General features: G+C 41.4%; 2 protein-coding genes and 1 long non-coding RNA gene across 5 annotated transcripts; 1 reads left to right on the forward strand and 2 right to left on the reverse strand.

Moving 5' to 3' along the window:
- Nucleotides 1–2231: 2231 nt before the first annotated feature.
- On the reverse strand, nt 2232–4903 carry LOC146707184 (uncharacterized). 2 transcript variants are annotated; one of them, XM_085458530.1, is made up of 4 exons: nt 3892–4903; nt 3166–3409; nt 2504–2631; nt 2232–2295 (listed from the first exon to the last, which is right to left on the reverse strand). In XM_085458530.1, the coding sequence occupies exons 1-3, from the start codon at nt 4518–4520 to the stop codon at nt 2527–2529; spliced, it is 978 nt and encodes a 325-aa protein (XP_085314656.1). In that variant the 5' UTR covers nt 4521–4903; the 3' UTR covers nt 2232–2295; nt 2504–2526. The 2 variants fall into 2 exon arrangements, with proteins under 2 accessions (XP_085314656.1, XP_085314655.1); XM_085458529.1 differs by lacking the exons at nt 2232–2295; nt 2504–2631 and having other exon boundaries at nt 2643–3409.
- Nucleotides 4904–6548: 1645 nt separating this feature from the next.
- LOC146707185 (uncharacterized) lies at nt 6549–9850 on the forward strand. 2 transcript variants are annotated; one of them, XR_014920776.1, is made up of 3 exons: nt 6549–6789; nt 8209–9544; nt 9775–9850. XR_014920776.1 is itself a non-coding variant. In XM_085458520.1 (2 exons), exons 1-2 carry the CDS (start codon nt 6738–6740, stop codon nt 9270–9272), a joined length of 1116 nt encoding a protein of 371 aa, XP_085314646.1. In that variant the 5' UTR covers nt 6549–6737; the 3' UTR covers nt 9273–9742. The 2 variants fall into 2 exon arrangements, 1 of the variants encoding a protein (XP_085314646.1); XM_085458520.1 differs by lacking the exon at nt 9775–9850 and having other exon boundaries at nt 8209–9742.
- A 6743-nt stretch (nt 9851–16593) lies between these two features.
- LOC146707186 (uncharacterized) lies at nt 16594–20534 on the reverse strand. The gene is made up of 3 exons (XR_014920795.1): nt 18882–20534; nt 17522–17698; nt 16594–17361 (listed from the first exon to the last, which is right to left on the reverse strand). It is a non-coding gene; the product is annotated as an uncharacterized LOC146707186 (long non-coding RNA).
- Between the last annotated feature and the right edge of the window lie 111 nt (nt 20535–20645).

A 20645-nucleotide genomic window follows, 5' to 3' on the forward strand; every position in this document is an offset into this window, starting at 1 on the left:
ATGTTGTGACATATACACAGCACAGTTGTAGGAATGATAGTTTCTAGATTAAGTTGATAAAGTTGACCTTGAAGACCACAAGTTTGAATGGATTGTTAACATGACCCCACTCTACAGCACTGCAACATTTTAACATGAGTTATTTAAGACTTTCCAGGTATCCTGTTTACAGAAAAAGATTGATGAGCAGAAAAAAAAGAAACAAACTTTAATTGTTTCTGATTAGAAGCTGTACAATCCGGACTGACTTTAACAAATGTGCTATAGGCTCAGCTGGAAAATAGTGAGCTTTACAAGACTGATTTTGTTCCAAAGGCTTTCACAGACCTCAACCAATCCTAAGGCTAATTAGCACGGCTAGAATTTTAAAAACATTTGTTAAATGTTGTCATTGCTAACATATACCTGTTTTAGAGCATGGTGAGTAGCGAGAATGCAAAGTTATTGTTACCTCTAAAAAAAATGTGAAGATGTGATATTAGCATGTACGGAGCCCCTCTGATGACATGGTCCAAAAAATAAATAAATTGTGGCCACAAAATACTACTTCGTGGCCACGAAATGGGTATAACGTGCGCACGAAATGCTTATTTGTGAGCACGAAACACTTGACCAATAACCGTGATCCTTCCCAGGCCCTTGCAGTTGGTTGACAATAGAATCTATCCCAACGTCCGGGTCGTACTTACGTCTGCAATGCAACTGGGCTCTTAATATCCTGTTTAAATGTCTCTCCATAATAATGGTTCCTTTCAGTGCCAGGCTTTTCAAAATGCATGTGTAGCTCATTCCCAGCCTAAAATTGTCAGGGATCTGGGTCTGAGGGACCTAGACCTATTATTGTGTATTGTTTACTCCACTGTAAATAAACGCATTTTGGGTCCTCCTTCCCCACACACCCAAGGTCTGCCACGCAGACCATGACAAATATAAAACTCAATCATACTGTCTCTGGCCATGTTGTACAGGTTTAGCCTACTCTTATGCTTATGTCTCTACACAGCTGTCCAATGTATCAATATGATGTGCGCACGTCATCTATTTGTTGCCACAAATGCGTAATTCGTTGCCACGTTATACCCAATTCGTGCCCACAAATTAGCATTTCGTGCGCACGTTATTTCGTGCCCTCGAAATAGTATTTTGTGGCCACAAATAAGTATTTCGTGGGCACTTATACTATTTCGAGGGCAGGAAGTAGTATTTTGTCGCCACAATCTATTTATTTTTTGGAGGATGTCATCAGAGGGGCTCCGTAAGCATGAGCTATATAGTATCTCCAAGAGAAAAGCGATCAGCTGATCATTGATCAGTTTCATGATTTAAGTAGCAACAGGAGAGAGAGGGAGAGAGAATGGGAGAAGAAGAGGCAGCTGGCCGCGTAAAGACACAGAAGAACTCCAGCTTTGTGTATTTGTTTTTCATTCAAGCTGAAGTCCGGGACAAATCGGGTTCCTTTTCAATACGAGACGCGGCCGGTCCGCGGGTCTCTCCTCCTCCTTCCTCCCCTTTCCCTCATCCACCTGCTATACTCAAAATTTGTACTCAAGTACAAGTACTGTTACACTGCTTAAATTGTACTCAATTACAAGTAAAAGTACTGGTGTTAAAAAAATACTTGAGTAAAAGTACAAAGTACTCTTCTCAAAAACTACTCAGAGTATTAATTACTTTTTAACAGACTGATGTTTTATTCTGTCGTCAATAGCAGGCATTCAACTCGATTCACCAGTATAAATATTTATGTTCAAAGCACATTTCTCAGATGAACAAGGTATAGAAAGGTAACTTGTTTTGTAAATAAATGTAGATATAAAAGAAGGAATTTTGTTTGTTAAAACAATGACAAATATGTTTCTGAACATGCGTAGAACCATTTAAACTTTTCCCCATACAATGAACAACAGGCAGGTGAGTGTCTTAAACTCTTAGCATTTCTGTCACACTTGAACCTTTTGTTCAGTTTCAGCAAGAGCTGGTTTTCTAAATTAACAGAGGCAATCCAACTTGGTTTGGCTGTGAAGAGTAGACCAGCACAGCTAAAAAGTCGTTCACACGCAGCAGAAGCAGGCAGAGCTGTGTTCAGTTTAAGAGAGAGGTTTTTGATACCTGAGAAGGAGTGCAGCAGCTCCATGGTGTCTGTGGCACAAGCAAGGTAACCATCAAGCTCAACTGCACTTTGCAGCCTTCTGGAGATTGGTCTGGAGAAGAATTCATCTTCATCAGATGACTCTCTTTGCTGATCCTCACTCTCATGCTCTGTCGTTTCAAGATGTTGTTTGATGTATGTCAAGGCTGTAATTGCAAGTAGATAACACAATTTTGTTATTTAAATTTCAGTGATTATTCCTGAACACAAATTTAAAAACGGCAAATTCTCAAAAAGGATTGTTTAGTATTCAGGACAGACCATCAATAGCTTACAATGTATTAGGTGAAATACTCACTTAAGCATGTGTTCAAATGTAAAAACACACGAAAATGGGATCACATGAATCCTTACCAGCCTCTGTTACATCTGCTCTGTCAGTCCAGGAAGTCTTGAACTTGGGTAAGAGGACTGCAGCTGCAGCCAACTCTGGATCCTCCATCATCGCTCCAAAACGCTTTTGAAGGCCATTTTGCAGGGCTCTGATAAGATAAGATAAGATAAGATAAGATAAGATAAGATAAGATAAGATAAGATAACCTTTATTAGTCCCACATGTGGGAAATTTGTTTTGTCACAGCAGGAAGTGGACAGTGCAAAAGTTATGACGCAAAAATTAGAATACAATAAGAATAAATACAGTACACAGCTGTACAGAATAGAATAAAATAATATACTATATACAGTAGAATAAAATAGAATAAAAATATACAATAAGATAAAAATAGAATACGAATGCTATATACAACTGAGTAAAATACAACGATGCCAGAAAAGATTATTGCACTTAGTGTTATTGCACATGTGTGGATGTGTGTGTTTGTTCAGTTAAAGTCTTTGTTGTGGAGTCTGACAGCAGTGGGGAGGAAAGACCTGCGAAATCTCTCCGTCCCACACCGTGGGTGCCGCAGTCTCCCACTGAAGGAGCTGCTCAGTGCTGTCACAGTCTGCTGCATGGGGTGGGAGACGTTGTCCAACAGGGATGACAGCTTAGCCGCCATTCTCCTGTCACTCACCACCTCCACTGGGTCCAGAGGGCATCCTAGAACAGAGCTGGCCCTTCGGATCACCCTGATGAGTGGCACACATGTCTTGCTTGATGTCTCCAGCCTGCTAAGTTTGGACAGTAGTTGTTGGATTACTGGCAGGAGCCATCCCATAAAGGAAGTGGACTCAGACTGAAGAATGTTTGAAGCTTTCACCAGTGGCTTCATGGTGGTACAGTACTCCCTAAGGAATGCAACTTCTGCAGGACTCAACCTGTAAGACACAACAACAAAACCCACCATGACTATAATAGGGATCTTCTGATTTAATATTAAGAGTCTGCTCACGTTTTTAACCATCCATTAAGGAAAATTCACAACCATATTGGTAGGTGTCCAATTTTATGGTAAATGGTAAATGGCCTGCATTTGTATAGCGCTTTTCTAGTCCATAGGACCCCAAAGCGCTTTACACTACATTCAGTCATTCACCCATTCACACACACATTCACACACTGGTGATGGCAAGCTACGTTGTAGCCACAGCTGCCCTGGGGCGCACTGACAGAGGCGAGGCTGCCGGACACAGGCGCCACCGGGCCCTCTGACCACCACCAGTAGGCAAACATGGGGTTAGTATCTTGCCCAAGGATATTTGACATGCAGCCCGTAGGCAGCCTGGGATCGAACCACCGACCTTCTGATTAGTGGCTGACCTGCTCTGCCACCTGAGCTACAGCCACCAATTTTACTCACACTTTCACCTTGAACTCCTCACAAATGCTCCTGATGGCATTTTCCCCCTTCTCATCAATGATGCGTATTATCCTTTCAATGGCAAGGTTGGCTGAATTCCACTTTGTTGCATTGGGACGAATGATCTGTAGTTCACACTTGTCCTCTACCACTTCATTAGCCAAATGAGTTTTGTTCCAAATGGCCTGGCATTTTGCAAAGGTTGCACGGGAGAGCCTCTTGTAGGTTTCATTCATGCTCTCTGCTAGGGCAGCATCAGATGTTGCCACAAGGTTTAGCAGGTGACATGCACATCGCTGATGAGGCGGGAGTTGATACTCCAAACCAGAGTCTTCATCAAGAATTGCACTTGCCTCATGGTAGTCAATATGGTCAGTCAGGTCAATAGTTTCTGGGTCTGCTTCATCTTCAGCTTCATCTGCATCATTTTGTGCCCCAAACATGTGGAAGGCCTTGACAAAGTTGGATCCACTATCAGTTGTGGTTCTTACAACTTTGCCTCTAATCTTGTATTGGCAATGGATATCATCAAGCGCACCAGCAAGCATGTCAAATGTGTGAGACCCTCTCAATCTTTTGCATGCTGGTGCTGCAGATCTTCTTTCCAGGGACTCTTCCTCCAATGGCATGTGACTCCAAGGTAATTTTTCTGATGAGCTGACCAACAATCAGTAGTGGTAGCAACCAATTTGACTTTATCCAATGCTGCAACCAAAGTCATCTTCATGTGATCAGCAGCTTCACAGATTCTGGCACGGACAGTGGGTCTGGAGATGACTTTGGCTTGAGGTTGTAATGTGGTAACCAATTCTTTGAAAGATGGCTGTTCTAGCACTGCAAATGGCTGTAGACCCTCACATGTGAAATTGATGACAAGCATGTCAACAGTTGCTTGTGGAACATGTTTGTTTGCAGCTCTCAACATCAGGTCTGGTAACTTGGCTTGTGTATTTGCTGAGAGCTTGTTTGGTGTGGCTGTGGTCTTTCGCTGACGAGATGTTGATGCCACAGTGATATTGTACTACTCAATCTTCGATGGATGTTTCCTCTGTAGAGATAAATATTATCATACGTCAGGTTCATACATTACTTCATAACATCACTGTGATTAACACTACAGGAAAACACATTTTTAAAACATCATTCAACTAGACATGAGCTAATCTTTGATTGTTTAGCATAGTATAAAAGAGTGGTGAATTTGGTCAAATCTTGCAGATATATTGCTGTATTTATTTACAAATGTAAACCAATTTTGAACGATCATTGCAAAAAACATGAATTTCTGTATACATTCTAAGTTCTGTAATCTGTATACTATCTGTAAAAAGAGTATCGACCAATGTATCAGTATCTAAATTTTTAACTCCTTTTTATCAGTATCACCCTAAAGTTTTCAATATTAGTCGGGTTCTAAAAATACTAAGAGAGCAAAATATGTGTATATAGCAAATGTAATTTAAGAAAAGGGATCACATACACAAAAATGCTGCCCATACAGCTAACAAATAAAAACAATCCACATTATGTTCTTTAAAAAAAAAAATCATATTGGGAAACATATAACCCTACTGATTAAGAGCCACGTCACTATGATAGACCTATATCAGGCCAATGATCCTGATCAACTGATCCATCGGGCTCTGATACATGTCAGCTGAGAGCTGGAAGATTAATTTGAGATGCAGCTCAGCACTGTGTTCAAATTTTGTTTTTGTTTTTTATATAGGCCAGCTGATTGTAGGCCCGTGAGTTTTAAATGACTACAAATTTAATTTATTGTAATGACGGTGGTTATCCAAATAATAAGCTAAAACATTCCTACGAATTTAGCTCAATTATGCACACACAAGCACATTAGCTAGCTCCGTCTTATTTTAATATCAGGCTAACCAATGGCGGTGACAATATCTTAGCCAAACTAATAACCTTAACACACATGAAAAATAAGAAGGCAATATTGTACACGTATAGTTGTAAAACCTCTTACCTCAATGTGTTTTTTTAAGATTAGACGCTGAAGTCTTGTAAGCTGAAATGACTGTAGAGGTCAAACAAAGTTTGCACTGCATCTGGACGCTGTCTCCTTTTCTCCCTCTGCACATGAAAAATTCCTCCAGGTATGGCCACGGGGTCCTCCGTCTTTTCTACGTCGTTTTCATGGTTGACAGTGTTGTCCTCTGTCTCCATTTTGGCTTCTTTGTCTCCAAATCTTCCGTCTATAAAGTAGTTTGTACTCCACCATGTAGCACCTCCAGACACCTGTGCCTGCTGCTGCAGCAGAGTTTATCTTTGCTTATGTCTTAAATTGGCCGGTCGGGATTGCACGGCCTTATTGGCTGCAAAAATGCAGAGGAAAGGTTTGAATATTAATTCAAATTGTGGGCGTACTCAGTAGTACTCAGTAGATTACATGGTGTAAGTTGTACTCAAGTATGAGTAAAATTACACACTTGAAAAATTACTCATAAAAGTACAAGTACCCAAAAAAATCTACTTAATTACAGTAACGTGAGTATTTGTAATTCATTACTTCCACCCTGACAGTAAATGACCATAAATTAACTGTAATTACACTGTGGTGAGCTCCATTCCTATACTTCTATCACGTGCACGTGTACACGTTGACAACCGTAACCATGGCCGCCGAGGGTATATAAATGCTGCACAAGGTTCCAAACGTCCGTTTACACTTGCTCGTGGACTTGTTTCGACCTGCTCCAACCTCAGCCTGTGGAAAGCTAAGTTTTGCAAACCATTTTACTAAAAGCGGATATAACTTGAACGCATAACAAGTACTTCATCTGTGGATCGTTTGTACTTGTTTTTGTTTTTCAAGTTTGAAGATGGCTCGCCGTGGACCCGGACTCCCCGACTGTCACCTGGACTTCGCTGCAGGTAAGTGTGAAAATTTCTTTAAATGTAAATTACTGTAATAATTTAACAAGTTCCAGTGTGAATATCAAGTTTTAACGTGATCAAATATGTGTATTCAAGATTGTTTCCCGTAAATTGTTTGTATGTTTTAAATTTTCCAGGAGAGGTGTAGAAATTATTAACGACTGGTGTATGAATATGAAAAAAAGGTGTTACTTTGATTTGAAGGCTTCAAATTTGACACTTTTCTTTAAAATGAAATGGTTAAAAATAGCTTAATGGACTAAAATTTGTAAAATGCCCAAAAATCAGTTTCTGTGGTAACGGCATCTTCAAGATGTCATGGCCTCAGAACACGCAGGCGTAAACACACAGATCCAGGTCCCCTCCTGACATCCTTTTCTTCTCCGGATCAAAGACTTTATTGACATAAACTATATTTTTTCTCTGCTGCAAAACACAAAGATAAAAAAATACAAATAAAATAATATCAAAAGAATATGAAAACAGTAGTAATAATGGCATTAAGACCTATCTTCTGTTACGGTAATGCTTTTAACCTTATTAGATAGCAGAGAGAGATATTGTACACAGGGATATTTACACAGGGATAGCATGTTTACCACAGATTAGATGTATCTGTCCTTATGGCAGATACAGTCCTTGTGCACATTTCTAAAAATGTGGATTCTGAGTTAAGAGTTTCTGTTTGTTTGTTTGTTTGTTTGCTTGTTTGTTTGTTTGTTTGTTTTTCACTTGACCATCATTTTCAGACATACCTGCAGAGCTTTGTGTGTGCAATTCTTGCCAACTCTTGCCAAGAAGGTTGTGTTTTTATTTAAAAAAAAAAAAAAAATATATATATATATATATATATATATATATATATATATATATATATATATATTTAGGACATGCAATTGGTACATGTGGTCTAAATGTTACATTATGGTTTGCATCCACATATTTAACCTATGAGCTTTTTTCAAAATGTGTGACATCGTGAATTGTAAATAAAACAGGAGAATGAGCTGCATGGTTAGTTATAAATGTACTGTAGTATATTTATATAATAAGTTACTCATGTCCGGCTATTTACAAATCAATACCTATTATCCATTACCTATTCCAACATAGTGTTTGCATAAAGGCTTACAAGGAACAAATAAAACAAATTGAATGTACACAAAATACAGTGTCATATATAGTGTCAATATAGTGTCACCTTAAAAGTACACAGAGTGAGCTGCCTTGGTGGAGGTTTGGTGGTCTTCTATTAAAAAACTTCACTTAAAGATTGAACAAGTAGAAGTGTCATTCAGTCTGACATAAAATGCTTTTCTCTCATCCTCTGCTCAAACTAACAGATGTAGGTCTGTTGCTTTAACACTGGGTGTCTATTACATTCCTAATGTTATTTTAAAAATTGTTTCCTCACAGGGCGTCTTGACTATGTGGTTGAACGCCCTGCAGAAGAAGGCCTTCCTGAAGTCATCAGGATCCTGGATGACAGTCTCCAGAGCACCACCTCTTCTGGTGAAGCTCAGGACACTGATACCCAGCGTATCAGCGAAGGTGAGTATGGTGAGTATTTTATCCCTCTCTCACCCTCACCCTCTTCTGATGAAGCACCAGATGCTGATGTCGGTGAACAGCAAGGTGAGTATGGTGAGTACCCCCCCTACCTACCTGTAGACGATGAAGAGTTTAGTGAACAGACTGACAATTCATCTGACTGGAACGACTCAGAAGAGTGGGGGGATTGGCTTAGCGATGACTCTGGGTATGACACCATGGATGAGAGAGATGATTCCCCTCTCATCCGGGAGCACCCTCCAGAGCCGTTTTGGCACGATTGGCAACGTCCTATTGCTCCAGGTGCTGCCCCCATCCCCATGCCGCCTTTCGGCCAGGCCAATGCCCCACTCTTCCCTCGAGTTGTTGCCCCAGTTGGTGATCCGCCAGCTGCTCCTCCCTCAGCTGCTCCCTCAGCTGCTCCCTCTGCTGCTCCCTCTGCTGCTCCCTCTGCTGCTCCCTCTGCTGCTCCTCCCTCAGCTGCTCCCTCTGCTGCTCCTTCCTCAGCTGCTCCCTCTGCTGCTTCTTCCTCAGCTGCTCCTTCCTCAGTTGCTCTCTCTGCTGCTCCCTCTGCTGCTCCTTCCTCAGCTGCTCCCTCTGCTGCTCCTTCTTCAGCTGCTCCCTCTGCTGCTTCTTCCTCAGCTGCTCCCTCTGCTGCTTCTTCCTCAGCTGCTCTCTCTGCTGCTTCTTCCTCAGCTGCTCCTCCCTCAGCTGCTCCCTCTGCTGCTTCTTCCTCAGCTGATCTCTCTGCTGCTCCTTCCTCAGAAAAGAGAAGCAGAGAAGACATCTGCACCGAAGAGGTAAGTGCAAAGAGGTGCAAGGTGAGTGACCAGTTTGATGCCCCTTCAACATCCTCAGGTAGTTTTGGAGTCAGACGTTTCTGGGAGAGGCCTTTTAGCCTTTCCATGGATGACAGTGACTCTGATTAGTTTATGTTAGAATGTGTTTTTAAACTTTGTTTTTACAGATATAAGAACATGTGACTCGCACATGTGAAATGTATTGCTTTTTTTGTTGATATGTGACATTAATATTAATATTACATTGTGAATTAAAGGTAGTTTTTTAGTTGTTATTACTTCCAGTTACGTCCAAGATGGAGCAAACACCCCACCCAGAAGACAGCCTTACCCCGACCAACCCGATGAGAAGGATGGATGACCAAGTGAAAAACGGGAGAGTGGTGCTGTGTTCCAACTATGTAAGTTATCACCTCACATTGACAACAAACTGTATTGAAGACAAAATTCTTCCAATAGTTGGTATAAATCATCATCCTATGTCAGCAGCACTGTAGGTTTAGCTTTATTTATATTTTTCATGTGTATACGTTGGGTTTAAAATTGCTTTTTAACAACATACTGCAGCTACCAACAATGAAAATGCTGTTTTGTGTTAAAATGACGTCTTTCTCGTGTTATTACTTTGCAGGGCAGCTGAGAGTGGACAGAGCTGCACAGAGGACCAAAGATCCACTCTCAGCACTTCATACCTGACTGGCCACAGCACCAACCCTCCTCACCCTGGGTGAGGAGGGTCCTGACCCCGCCTGCACAGAGGGAGTTGTGAACATGCACTTCTGTGTTGGTGGGTTTAGGATCCTCCTCACACTCACACTGATGAAGACTGTCACTGGAAGATGTCTCCATTGCATCAGCAGGACGTAAGCATTTGTAAAATATTACAGTTTGTGATGTTTTGTACATATTTTTATTGCATCATTTAAAACTATGAGATATAAAATAAACCAATTTTCATAAAATTTTCTGTGTATTTAGTTGTTTTCTTAATAAGTTCTTTGGAACATCATTGCAACCTGTCAGCTTTTTATTGAGGATTTAGAAAGTTGCTGGTGGCCCGAGTGTGTAGAGTGGGGTGTTGTTTTTGTCACATGGTGAAAGTGACCTCATGGGGAGCAAAGAGAACAACTGAACAATTTGGGGATTCACAGACTTTCGTAATCGCTAAAAACAATTAATAAAAATTGTTCTGTGTGAACTAAAAGCTCAAATATAAACCATCCTGACACACTGACACAAATGATCTGCTGTTTATAAGCAGGACAGTGTTTTCATGAGCCTGGATGAAGCTAATTTGCATGAGTTTAACCTGCTGGTCAAAAACTTGCATGACTCTGATATCACTCTAACTTTCTTCTGTTTATTTATTCATTTTTGCTAATTGTAGTAGATTAATATGTTCACCAACTGATTGTTGGCCTGAATGTTTGAATGTTTGCAGTTTCAGGTCCTACTGATCAGTTTTAAGTATTGTAGAAAGTGAGCAGCAATTGAATCAAGTCCTGGGATGAAATGGGACAAAAGGGTAATGTGACAGCCACATTAGTTCCCTTCCCTCGTTTAACAATGTGTAAGCAGACTGCTTTAACCTGCAATTTACTGCATGTTGTTAGGCTGCATGGTACAACCACAGTCTGCTAACCACCCGTGGTGATCGAAGGTTTTGAGGTCTTGCTTGAGCTACTGATGAAGTTTTATCAAAGCTTGTTAAGTTTCCCAACCACATTTTATCCTGATGGTCCAAGGCTTACATCTTTATGCTCACAGACGTACTTCTGTAATTAATCAGTGACCGATTTATTACTTTAAGTTACAGTGTGAGGGGCATTAATGAACATAAATCAGATTTAACTGGATTATGTGTTTAGGTCAAGAGACACAGACCTTCATCTTTAAGAGGCTCTTCTTGAATATCTAATCACGATGTTTGCCATGCAAGTACACTGGGCGGTTGTTTTTAACAGAATCATTTGAAGATTCTGATGAAATGAAGTATTGTTTCAATGAGTTGTGGCACCATTCTTGCTTTAGCAGTGAAAGGAGTCAGGTAGGGCTCCATCAGGAAGAGGGCCCCAGAGGTCCTATCCCCCCGCCCACTTCCCTGGGGCTTGAACATCAGTGGATTTCCACTTAAGCAAAGCCTCATCAAGTTCCTGCAAACAGCACCATACACACACTATCATGTACAGAGTGTGGATGCTGTGTCTAAGACCACGATCAATGTGTTTCCACCATCTGGTGCAAGCTTCATCTGTCTCACTGTGTTCTCCTAAAGGCCAAGACAGCAGGACAGTGAACTCAATCTCACTTATAGGTGCCAGAAATCAGAGGATGTGAGATTAATGGTGGTAATCAGGTTATGCATTTGTTGTCTTCTCAGCAGGTGGGAAACATCTCTCTTTATTTGTTTATGTACATGTGTATCAGAAATCTATTTTCCTGTACAGCTCAGGATTAAGGAACAATGTTGATCTAATCTAATGAAGATCAGTGCCTTTTTAGAGTCAGTGAAAATACTGACATTAGTGACGTTAACCCTTGACTAAGAGTTTCTTAGTCAATTGTTAATGGGAAACACATTTCCACACCACCATCTTCTAAGCTGTGATGCTACATGTGCAGCAGCAAACGTCCAATTAGTACCGATCAGAAGGTTGGAGGTTCGATCGCAGCCTGATCTGATCTGTATCTCAAAGTATCCTTGGACACGATACTGAACCCCAAACTGCTCTTTCATGTGTCCATCAGAGTATGAATGTTAGATAGAAAGAACTTAGGTACAGAAAAGTGCTTGTATGAATGGGTGAATGAGGTGTATAAAGTACTTTGAGTGCTTGAGTAGAAAAGTGCTATTTAAGAACAAGGATGTGCAAGAATTTGCTAGACACGCTCTTCTTTTTCCAAAACTAAAAATGTTATTTCAAATTTGGCAGCCTGTGTGTCAAAGAGACTGAAGAGTAACTAAAGGGCAAAGTCCAGGAATACAGCCAAACTCAGGAGATCAGTTAGGAGCACAACTGAGCAAAGGTGATTCAAAAAAATGGAGAGAAACTCTGCCATGCAGTGCCATGCTGAGCAGACTGGTTTACAGCCACAAGAGAGACTCAGCGTTCACAGATCATAAAATCTTCAGGGTGCAAAGCTCTCAGAGAAGCTATAATGCAATCCACAGATAGAATACAGTCAATAAACTCCAAGTGAAATGTTAAACAGTGCATGGATAGCTTTTTGTTCAGCTTTTTCTTCGTATCCTTTTTCCCCCTTTCTAAAGTCTCTTCAGAGGCTTTGCAGTTTGTCAAACAGCAGCTGGTAAAAAGGCTTTTGCAGTGAGGCAGGGAGCCTGTTCAAACCAGATTATGCTTGATTTGATGACTGCAGAGAACTTGGGGCTGACAGCTCCGATTCGGATCGGTTCTCCCTTGAAAAGGCATTAGTGTGTTCTGTCATGGCAGGATTTCTGTTCAATGTGCAGGTAGATTGAAATCAAAGGGCACCAAAGACACCCAAACCTGAGGGATCATTACGTGACACCCAAAGCATCTGAGCAGTCTTATTCCTTCATCTGTACCAAATTACTCAGATTCACAGACGTCGTGCACAGCAGACCTGCAATACAACAATGAATAACAGGAGTTACGCCTGCGTTTGACAGGTCAAAATGTCACAGGGAGCAGTTCAGTTAAGTTTCATTCCCCTCCAGAAATCACTTCATGCATGATTATCAGGAACCTTTGAGTAATGACAGCACTTAAGTGAGTGTTTCCTTACCATATTCCACTTTGTCACCAAGTTTTAGGATGAGAATGTTTTTTTTCTACTTTATTTTTTTTTTATATCGTTGTTATTATTTCTGTTGTAATTTGTGTTTGTTTTTTGTTTGTTTGTTCAGTTTTTCAGCCTTGTTGCATTTTTTTCTATTTCCGTTGTGTTTTATTCAACTTCTGTTACATTTTGCAGGATTTTGCAGCTTTTTCTATTGACGGGTGTTTTCTTCAGGGCCACCATATTATCATTATCTTTAAAACTGCATTTGAAACTTAATGCTGAGTTTTTACTTTCTGCAGTTGAAGTTATCTAAAGAAACTGTGTGTGGGTGCAGCTGAAAAAACGTCTTTTGGCAAATAACACAGAAATTCTGAAATCCTCTACTGCTTATATCAAAGAGAATAAAAGAAACCAAAGCTAAACTCTAAAAGATTATTTATTTCAGCTTGTTTACAGTTATCCACACCTCACAGCTTTTTATGGGTTGATAGTTTTCCTGATCCAATCTGCATACTCAGGATCACAGAGGTCCATGAAGGCAGCCGGTGCTCTGCATACAAAGTCTGGATCTCCCACAAAAGAAGAGACACCATAAATCCTGCCATTATGAACCACTCCTCCACCAGAGTCTCCCTGCAAGACAGAAATACAGTTTCCCAGTTTTATAAAATCTTTCTGTATTTTGAATGTTTAATAAATGCAGCTGTGAGCTGAGGGATCATGCAAACTCACTCGACATATATCTTTCCCAGGACTTTGTCCACAGAACCAGTGCTGATAGCTCCTGACTCGGTGGACCTCGGGGAATTATTTCTGTAAAATATCATTGAGCTCTGTACAGCTGACAACCTCAGTCTCTGCACAGTGAAGAGAGGGTGATTCACCAGGTTCTAGAAATAAAGGGACAATTAGTTCAGCTTAAAGCACTTTTTAAAAAATGATGCAGATTTGTATTTTATGCAGAAATGCAGCAGAAAGAAATAAAATGGTCTGAGCTCACAGGAAAAGCTTGTTTTTGCTTTGAACACATTAGAAATGAAGAAAAATACAATTTCAGTACAAATATCTGCAACATCTCTTTACTAATAAAGTAACAGTTTGGATGGTTTGTTTTCTTTTTTCTTAATACAACAAATTTGTTAAAAATCATCTTACTCCTTTTCTCATTAGCTAGTCCAGTGGTGGCACCATAACCTGCGACCTCAACTCTGGAATGACACAAGAAGTGTTTGGACGCTTTTCTCTCCTTTTTTTTGTCAGTTACATACAAATACATATATTGATTGTTTTGCACGTTAACTTTGAAATGTTGCCCTGAGGCCTGTACTATGAAGCAGGATCTCATCTCTCCAGGTAACTTCAGAGTTCTATATGAAGGATTTTGACTTCTTACCAGAGAAAATTGTAAGAGTAACCCTGACCTGCTGTTATATTAGTTATGTCCTTTATAGAGTTTTAGTCACCACTTTATCATCACGCACCACACCTGGCTAGCATGCTTGCACTGTGCTTGCTCAGTGCATTGGGACACCATTCAAGCTCACTGCAGCACATGCTACTTCCTGTTTTAAAGGGCCTTGTAGCAGCCCTTGTTACATGCGTGGGCACGGAGCGTGAAGCAGAAAGCACAGCTTAAAAGAGAAGTTGATATACCCGGCGGCGTGACACTGACTGGTGTTTTACGTTTTCTCAAGCCAGCTAACGCAAAGTAAGCCAAGCCTTGTTGAATTTTCTTTGTACTATATCCCTCTGGTTAAGTTCAAGTTTAGAGATCATTTGTCCAGAAAAGCAGCATCACCATTCCTGGAAGATCCCTTGAAACTTTCAACTTTAGACCCTCCTACTGTACTACATGGACAGTGGGAGGGGCTAAAATTCTTCAATAGCATTTTTTCGTAGACATTTTTCAGTTTGCAGCCTATGTTTAAATTCTGTTGTTATATTAAGTTTTATTTTCTCTTAAACTAATAAACAGCAGAAAGTTTGCAGCTGACAGAATAAAAGCTGAAACTGTCTTTCAAACATTAATTAAATGAAATACTTAATTATCCATCCATCAGATTCTCCTGTGTAATGATAGGTCGTGATGTCAGTCAGGATTTTTGCTGTCTTTTTTTTTTTTTTTTTTTTTGCCTGTCCCATTTGGTTCTTTAGCCATCAGAATTGTTGTCTGAAGACCAACAAGGATACCCAATGGATTTACTTTGCCAAATGGATCATCGTGGCATTGCCGTATTGGTCCATTTGGTCGATCTTTGTTTTTATTATTTATTATATTTTATTTTCAGATTTTACAGACGGGACAGACATGAGTGAGGGATAGGAAAGGAAGAAAGAAAGAGGAAGGAAAGGAGAAACAGAAGGGGAGAGGGACAGTGAGAAAGGGGGGGGAGAAAAAAAATCTCCTGGATCACCTGTTGAGAGAAAAATAGAAAACAAGCAAAAAAAACAAAGCAACATACTAAACACAACACCATCGCATTAATCTAGCTAAGTGTAAACAGCAGTAAATACTAAATATTCAATGTTGTTGTGCAGCACGCAGGACAGATGTGCTTCGAAGTAGCGGCCAAGAAAGGTGTAATTTGGGTCTACGAGCAGTGAACACCCGTGTACATACCTGTGTGGATCAGCGCGCTTGTATTCCAAAGGTTTCTCCATGTAACGATCTGCTAGGGAGTGTGTGGGGGGGCCACAGCCCCGTCCTCCAGGGTGTGAAGCGGGTATGGAGGAGGTCAAAACTCCAGACATCCAGAGGCCCCCAGAACACAAGAGACCATGGAAGACCAACAGAGGGGCAGCCGCGCCACTGTTCCAGTAAGAGCTGAGGAGAGTCCCAGATGAGGGTTCACTCAGCAGCCGCGGAGCAGAAGCCAGGGGGAGTTGCAGTGACGCGCCCATGAGCTCCGCCGGCCCCCAGCTGCGCCTGAGTGACCGAGCCCCAGGCCGAGAGGCCGGGGGCACCCCACCTCCGAAGGGGCCCGAGCGAGCCCCAGGCTCCAGGCCCCGATAAGCGGCCACCAAGGAGTGAGCCAGTGTGTACCTGGACACCCACCCCCAGACACAAAGAACCACCAACGCACCGACACCTGAGGGAGTCCGCCACCGGCAGGGGAAGTGGTGGTGGGTGGAGATAGGCCTCCAAATCTTGGAGGGCCTGAGGTGTCCCCAGAGAGGTGGCGTCTGATACCCAACCTGACATATAGACACAGACATACAGGCACACACAGACACAAACATCCATTCCCACCCTCATGCTCTCATGTGCACTTACTCCACACTCAACCAACGTGGAGACAGACATAAAGAGACGCTGTACACACGATCACACTCCCCAAGCGTACTCTACAAACCGGGTCTAGGTACCCTTGCCCCTGGAGGGGGGAATTGCACCCAGACCCAGGTGGTGTTACCCTTTTCCCTGCGGTGGGGAGAGGCAGACCACCCCGACTCCGTAGCAGCAGGGAGGCCCCACACCCCAGACCGCAGTCGGACGGCCAACTTCTCCTAGCCCTCCCGCTCCAGCAGGCCGCAGAGAACGGGGGTGGGAGAAGACTCCAAACCTCCCTCCACCCGCTCATTGTAGTGTTGATGCATGTGTGTTCTAAGGTGCAATTAAAACCCAGGAGGGCATGGAGCTACCTGCCAAGGATAAGCAGGTAAGCGCATAGTCCCTCCTGCTAGTCTTATTGAACAAAGCATCTGAAGTTCTTGCACATTCATATAGTGCTTTTACTACTAAGCAATTTTCCACTCACACACACACACACACACACACACACACACACACACACACACACACACACACACACACACACACACACACACACACACACACACACACAACACTGGTTTTTCTGCAGCAGCTGTTACTTTCAGTCTGTATTATGCATTTAAACCCTTCATATTTTTCTAATATTACAGTTTTATCTTCCTTTTTAAAACCTGCATTGCCAGTATAGTTTATCCACATCCATTAGGATTGAAAGCCCTGGTTAACTTGATAACCAGGGCTTTCAATTGATAAGCAGCTTCCTGTGAGTACTTATCCTGATTCCCACTGTTGGGATAAGATAAAGGAAATATATTCTACATATGCTGAACTCACTTCACAGCACAGAGCTCAGGTCAAGAAGAAACTTTAAGAAAAAAAACTTCAAAGCAAGAAACTTTGAGCCACAGGAACATCAAAGTATCATTTGAATCTAAAACTGAAGTTAGCACGACGTATCAGTATCTGTCAGAACACATGAACCTGAAGCAGAAACATCCACAACTCACAGTCAGGTAGTTTTATAGGATGGACATCAGAGCTGCTAGTAGCTGCAGCAGCATGATGTCATGAACTCTGCCTGTGCTGGTGTCTTTGTCTGTATAGATCTCAGCTTCTGCTGTTATCTGCACTTCTTGTTCCGGACCCCCTTGATGCACACTTAGATTTGCAAACATGGTCCTGCATGTGCACAGCAAACATAAAACATGATTACTGATGGTCACCATATTTTATTTCTCATCTTGTCTGAATGTATTTTACTTTTTACTGAATAGCAAAAACATGGCTACTAGACATTCCTTGGGTTAACAAGTTTTAGTTGCTGCTCTGGTCTCCTCACCCTCCTGGCTTCAGACGGTGAGCTGCAGAATCCAGTGGTCGCTGATCAAAGAGCCTCCACACAAGCTGGAAGGTCCATGTGGATAAACTGCTCTGAGCTGTACATGATACTGTCGCTCACATTCATCACCTCCAATGACTCTCTTTTGCAGAGCGACCTCTGTGTTCGCCGTCACACCTGAAAGAGGAATCCCCCGCCCCACCAGGTCACTGCCAGTTTTTCTTTGTACCTGTAAAATATCTGCTCTCAGAAGTAAGGCAGAAACACACAGTGAGGACCAGAGCCATTAAATATAGATACTGTAGCTGAACACTCGCTGATACACAGAGAAAAGAGAAGAGGCACCACACATAGTGTTGCTGCCATTCACTCTCTAATGACTGCATTTCAGTTTGAATATTGGACACTGCATAGTCACATAGTGTCATTATGAAGCTTTATGAACTGCAAAGCTGCAAAGCTCCACACATTTATGCAAAGTTACTTATCGTCTCTTTTTGCTTTTGGCTTTCATAAAGTTACAGAAGGGAAATGAAGGTAAAATATTTCTATAGAGAAAGTGCTTCACAATAATAATCAATAAAAATAAATACAAACATTAAAAGACAATAATAATATCCACTACCTAAAATTAAGCCTGTACAAATAAGTAGAGCTGCTCTTTCAAATGTTCAGACCGCAGAGATCAAATGTAATATTAGTGCATTCCATAGATTATCAGCCAACAGCCTTGAAGACACACTTAGTCTCTTTTGGTTTTCAGCCTAGAACGAGGAACCACCAGCAGGTTTCTGTCAGAAGACCTCAGTGACCTGCACCTTATAGATGGAAGCAAATGAAGTTTGATCTCAGCTTCATGCTCTTGTTCTGCTCGTGCTCTGATTTGAACTACATGTTCTACACACTTCACTGTATCTCACTGTCAGTTTGTCAATTTGTGACATTAATTCAGAGGAATGTGGTGTAAACCAATGATTTATAAACCTAAAACAGGCCATGATCACTAACCAATGCTAACTTTGAGAAGCAATGCAGAACATATTGTGCCCTCTGTGTGGCTAATGGAGCTCTTAAGAGTAGAAGAGCAAAACAAAAGAAAAAAAAAACCTCGCTCACGAGTCTGCGACTGCGTGCTGACAGAGAGCGAGTGGGTTACCTCTGTGTGACTTCAAGCTGCAGAGGGTAAGGCTCTGACTGTGGTCTGCATATATGTGCCGAGCAGCAATTCAGAATACCCAGCGTGCACAGTTTCTGTGAGGTTTGGCATAACTCGATGCATTGAATCATTTTCATATTATACAGACAGAATTATGCAGTAAGAACCTGCAGTTAAATATAGAAACTGTTGTTGAATACTCACTGATACACAGAGGCAAGAGAAGAGGCAGCAGACACAGTGTTCCTGCCATTCACCCTCTAACAACTGCCTTTCTGTTGAGCAAACACTTTGGCGACAGTGGGAAGGAAAAACTCCCTTTTAACAGGAAGAAACCTCCAGCAGAACCAGGCTCAGGGAGGGGCGGGGCCATCTGCTGGGACCGGTTGGGGTGAGAGAAGGAAGACAGGATAAAGACATGCTGTGGAAGAGAGACAGATTAATAACAAGTATGATTCAGTGCAGAGAGGTCTATTAACACATAGTGAGTGAGAAAGGTGACTGAAGAAGAAATACTCAGTGCATCATGGGAATCCCCCAGCAGCCCACCGCATTGCAGCATAACTAAGGAAGGATTCAGGGTCACCTGGTCCAGCCCTAATTATATATTTTGGAAAGTTTTAAGCCTAATCTTAAAAGTAGAGATAGTGTCTGTCCAAACAGGAAGCTGGTTCCACAGAAGAGGGGCCTGAAAATTGAAGGCTGTCCCTCGTATTCTACTTCTAAATACTCTAGGAACAACAAGTAAGCCTGCAGTGTGAGAGTGAAGTGCTCTAATAGGGTGATATGGTACTACAAGGCTTTTCAGGGAGTTTTTAGGACATCCTGATAATAATGAATTACAGTAGTCCAACCTGGAAGTAATAACTGCAGCTTCACTCTGAGACAGGATATTTCTAATTTTAGAGATGTTGCTCAAATCGAGGAAAGCAGTCTTACATAGTTGTTTAATATGTGCATTGAAGGACATGTCCTCGTCAAAAATCACTCCAAGGTTCCTCACAGTGTTACTGGAGGCCAAGGTAACGCCATCCAGAGTAAGAATCTGGTTAGATGCCATATTTCTAAGATTTTAAGGGCCGAGTACAATAACCTCAGTTTTATCTGAATTTAAAAGCAGAAATTAGAGGTCATCCAGGTCTTTATGGCTTTGAGACATTCATGTAGTTTAACTAATTGGTCTGTGTTATTTGGCTTAGCTAAGCTAAGGTAGCAAATTCCTAAAAATACAGGGAGTGAATACAAGAGAGTGTGCTTCGGATGAAGCAAGTGAAGATTAAACTATGAAATAAGAAGTTATCTATAAGTTTTTAGTTATTTCGGCTATCCAGATAAGCTACACAAAAACACAACCATGTGTTGGAACAGGAAGTGATAGGAGGTGAGAAAAATAACCTTAGGACAGGTGAGATTGGTCAATGGTAGAGCTATTTTTCTGAAATTACACACGTTAGTAACGTGTGTAATTTCAGAAAAATAAAATAAAAATAAAAATAAATAAAATAAAAATAAAAAATAAATAAAAATAGGAAGACACAGTGCTGGTTCAACAAGACAAAGTGGACAAGTTTACAACACCATTCAACGCAACACCACACAAAGTTGTAAGCAGAACTGGAAACCAAGTCATTATTGAATCACCAACAGGAGCTCGCTATCACCGGAATACCACACATGTGAAGAAATACGAGACAAATGAGACCAGAGAAGGACACTATGACACAATACCTGAAAGGGAGGAAGGTGAAACACCCACAAAGACTGACACCTTCACTCCAACACCACAAGAGGGCTCCCAGGGGCCAGAGAGACCAAGTAGATCACAGAGGGCTAAAAAGATACCCGAGAGGTTTCGTGATTTTGTGATGAAATGAACTATAATATGTTAAGGTGAAGAGGTAACTTACATTTGGCAAGTTTCAAGTTCATATGTGTATTTCGACATGTATATATTGAAAAAAGAAAGGT

This window comes from Copadichromis virginalis, linkage group LG6 (genome assembly GCF_057382275.1).
Source record: "Copadichromis virginalis isolate Kocher_CV1m ecotype Utaka linkage group LG6, C_Virginalis_male_GT1.1, whole genome shotgun sequence".
Lineage (NCBI taxonomy): Eukaryota > Metazoa > Chordata > Actinopteri > Cichliformes > Cichlidae > Copadichromis > Copadichromis virginalis.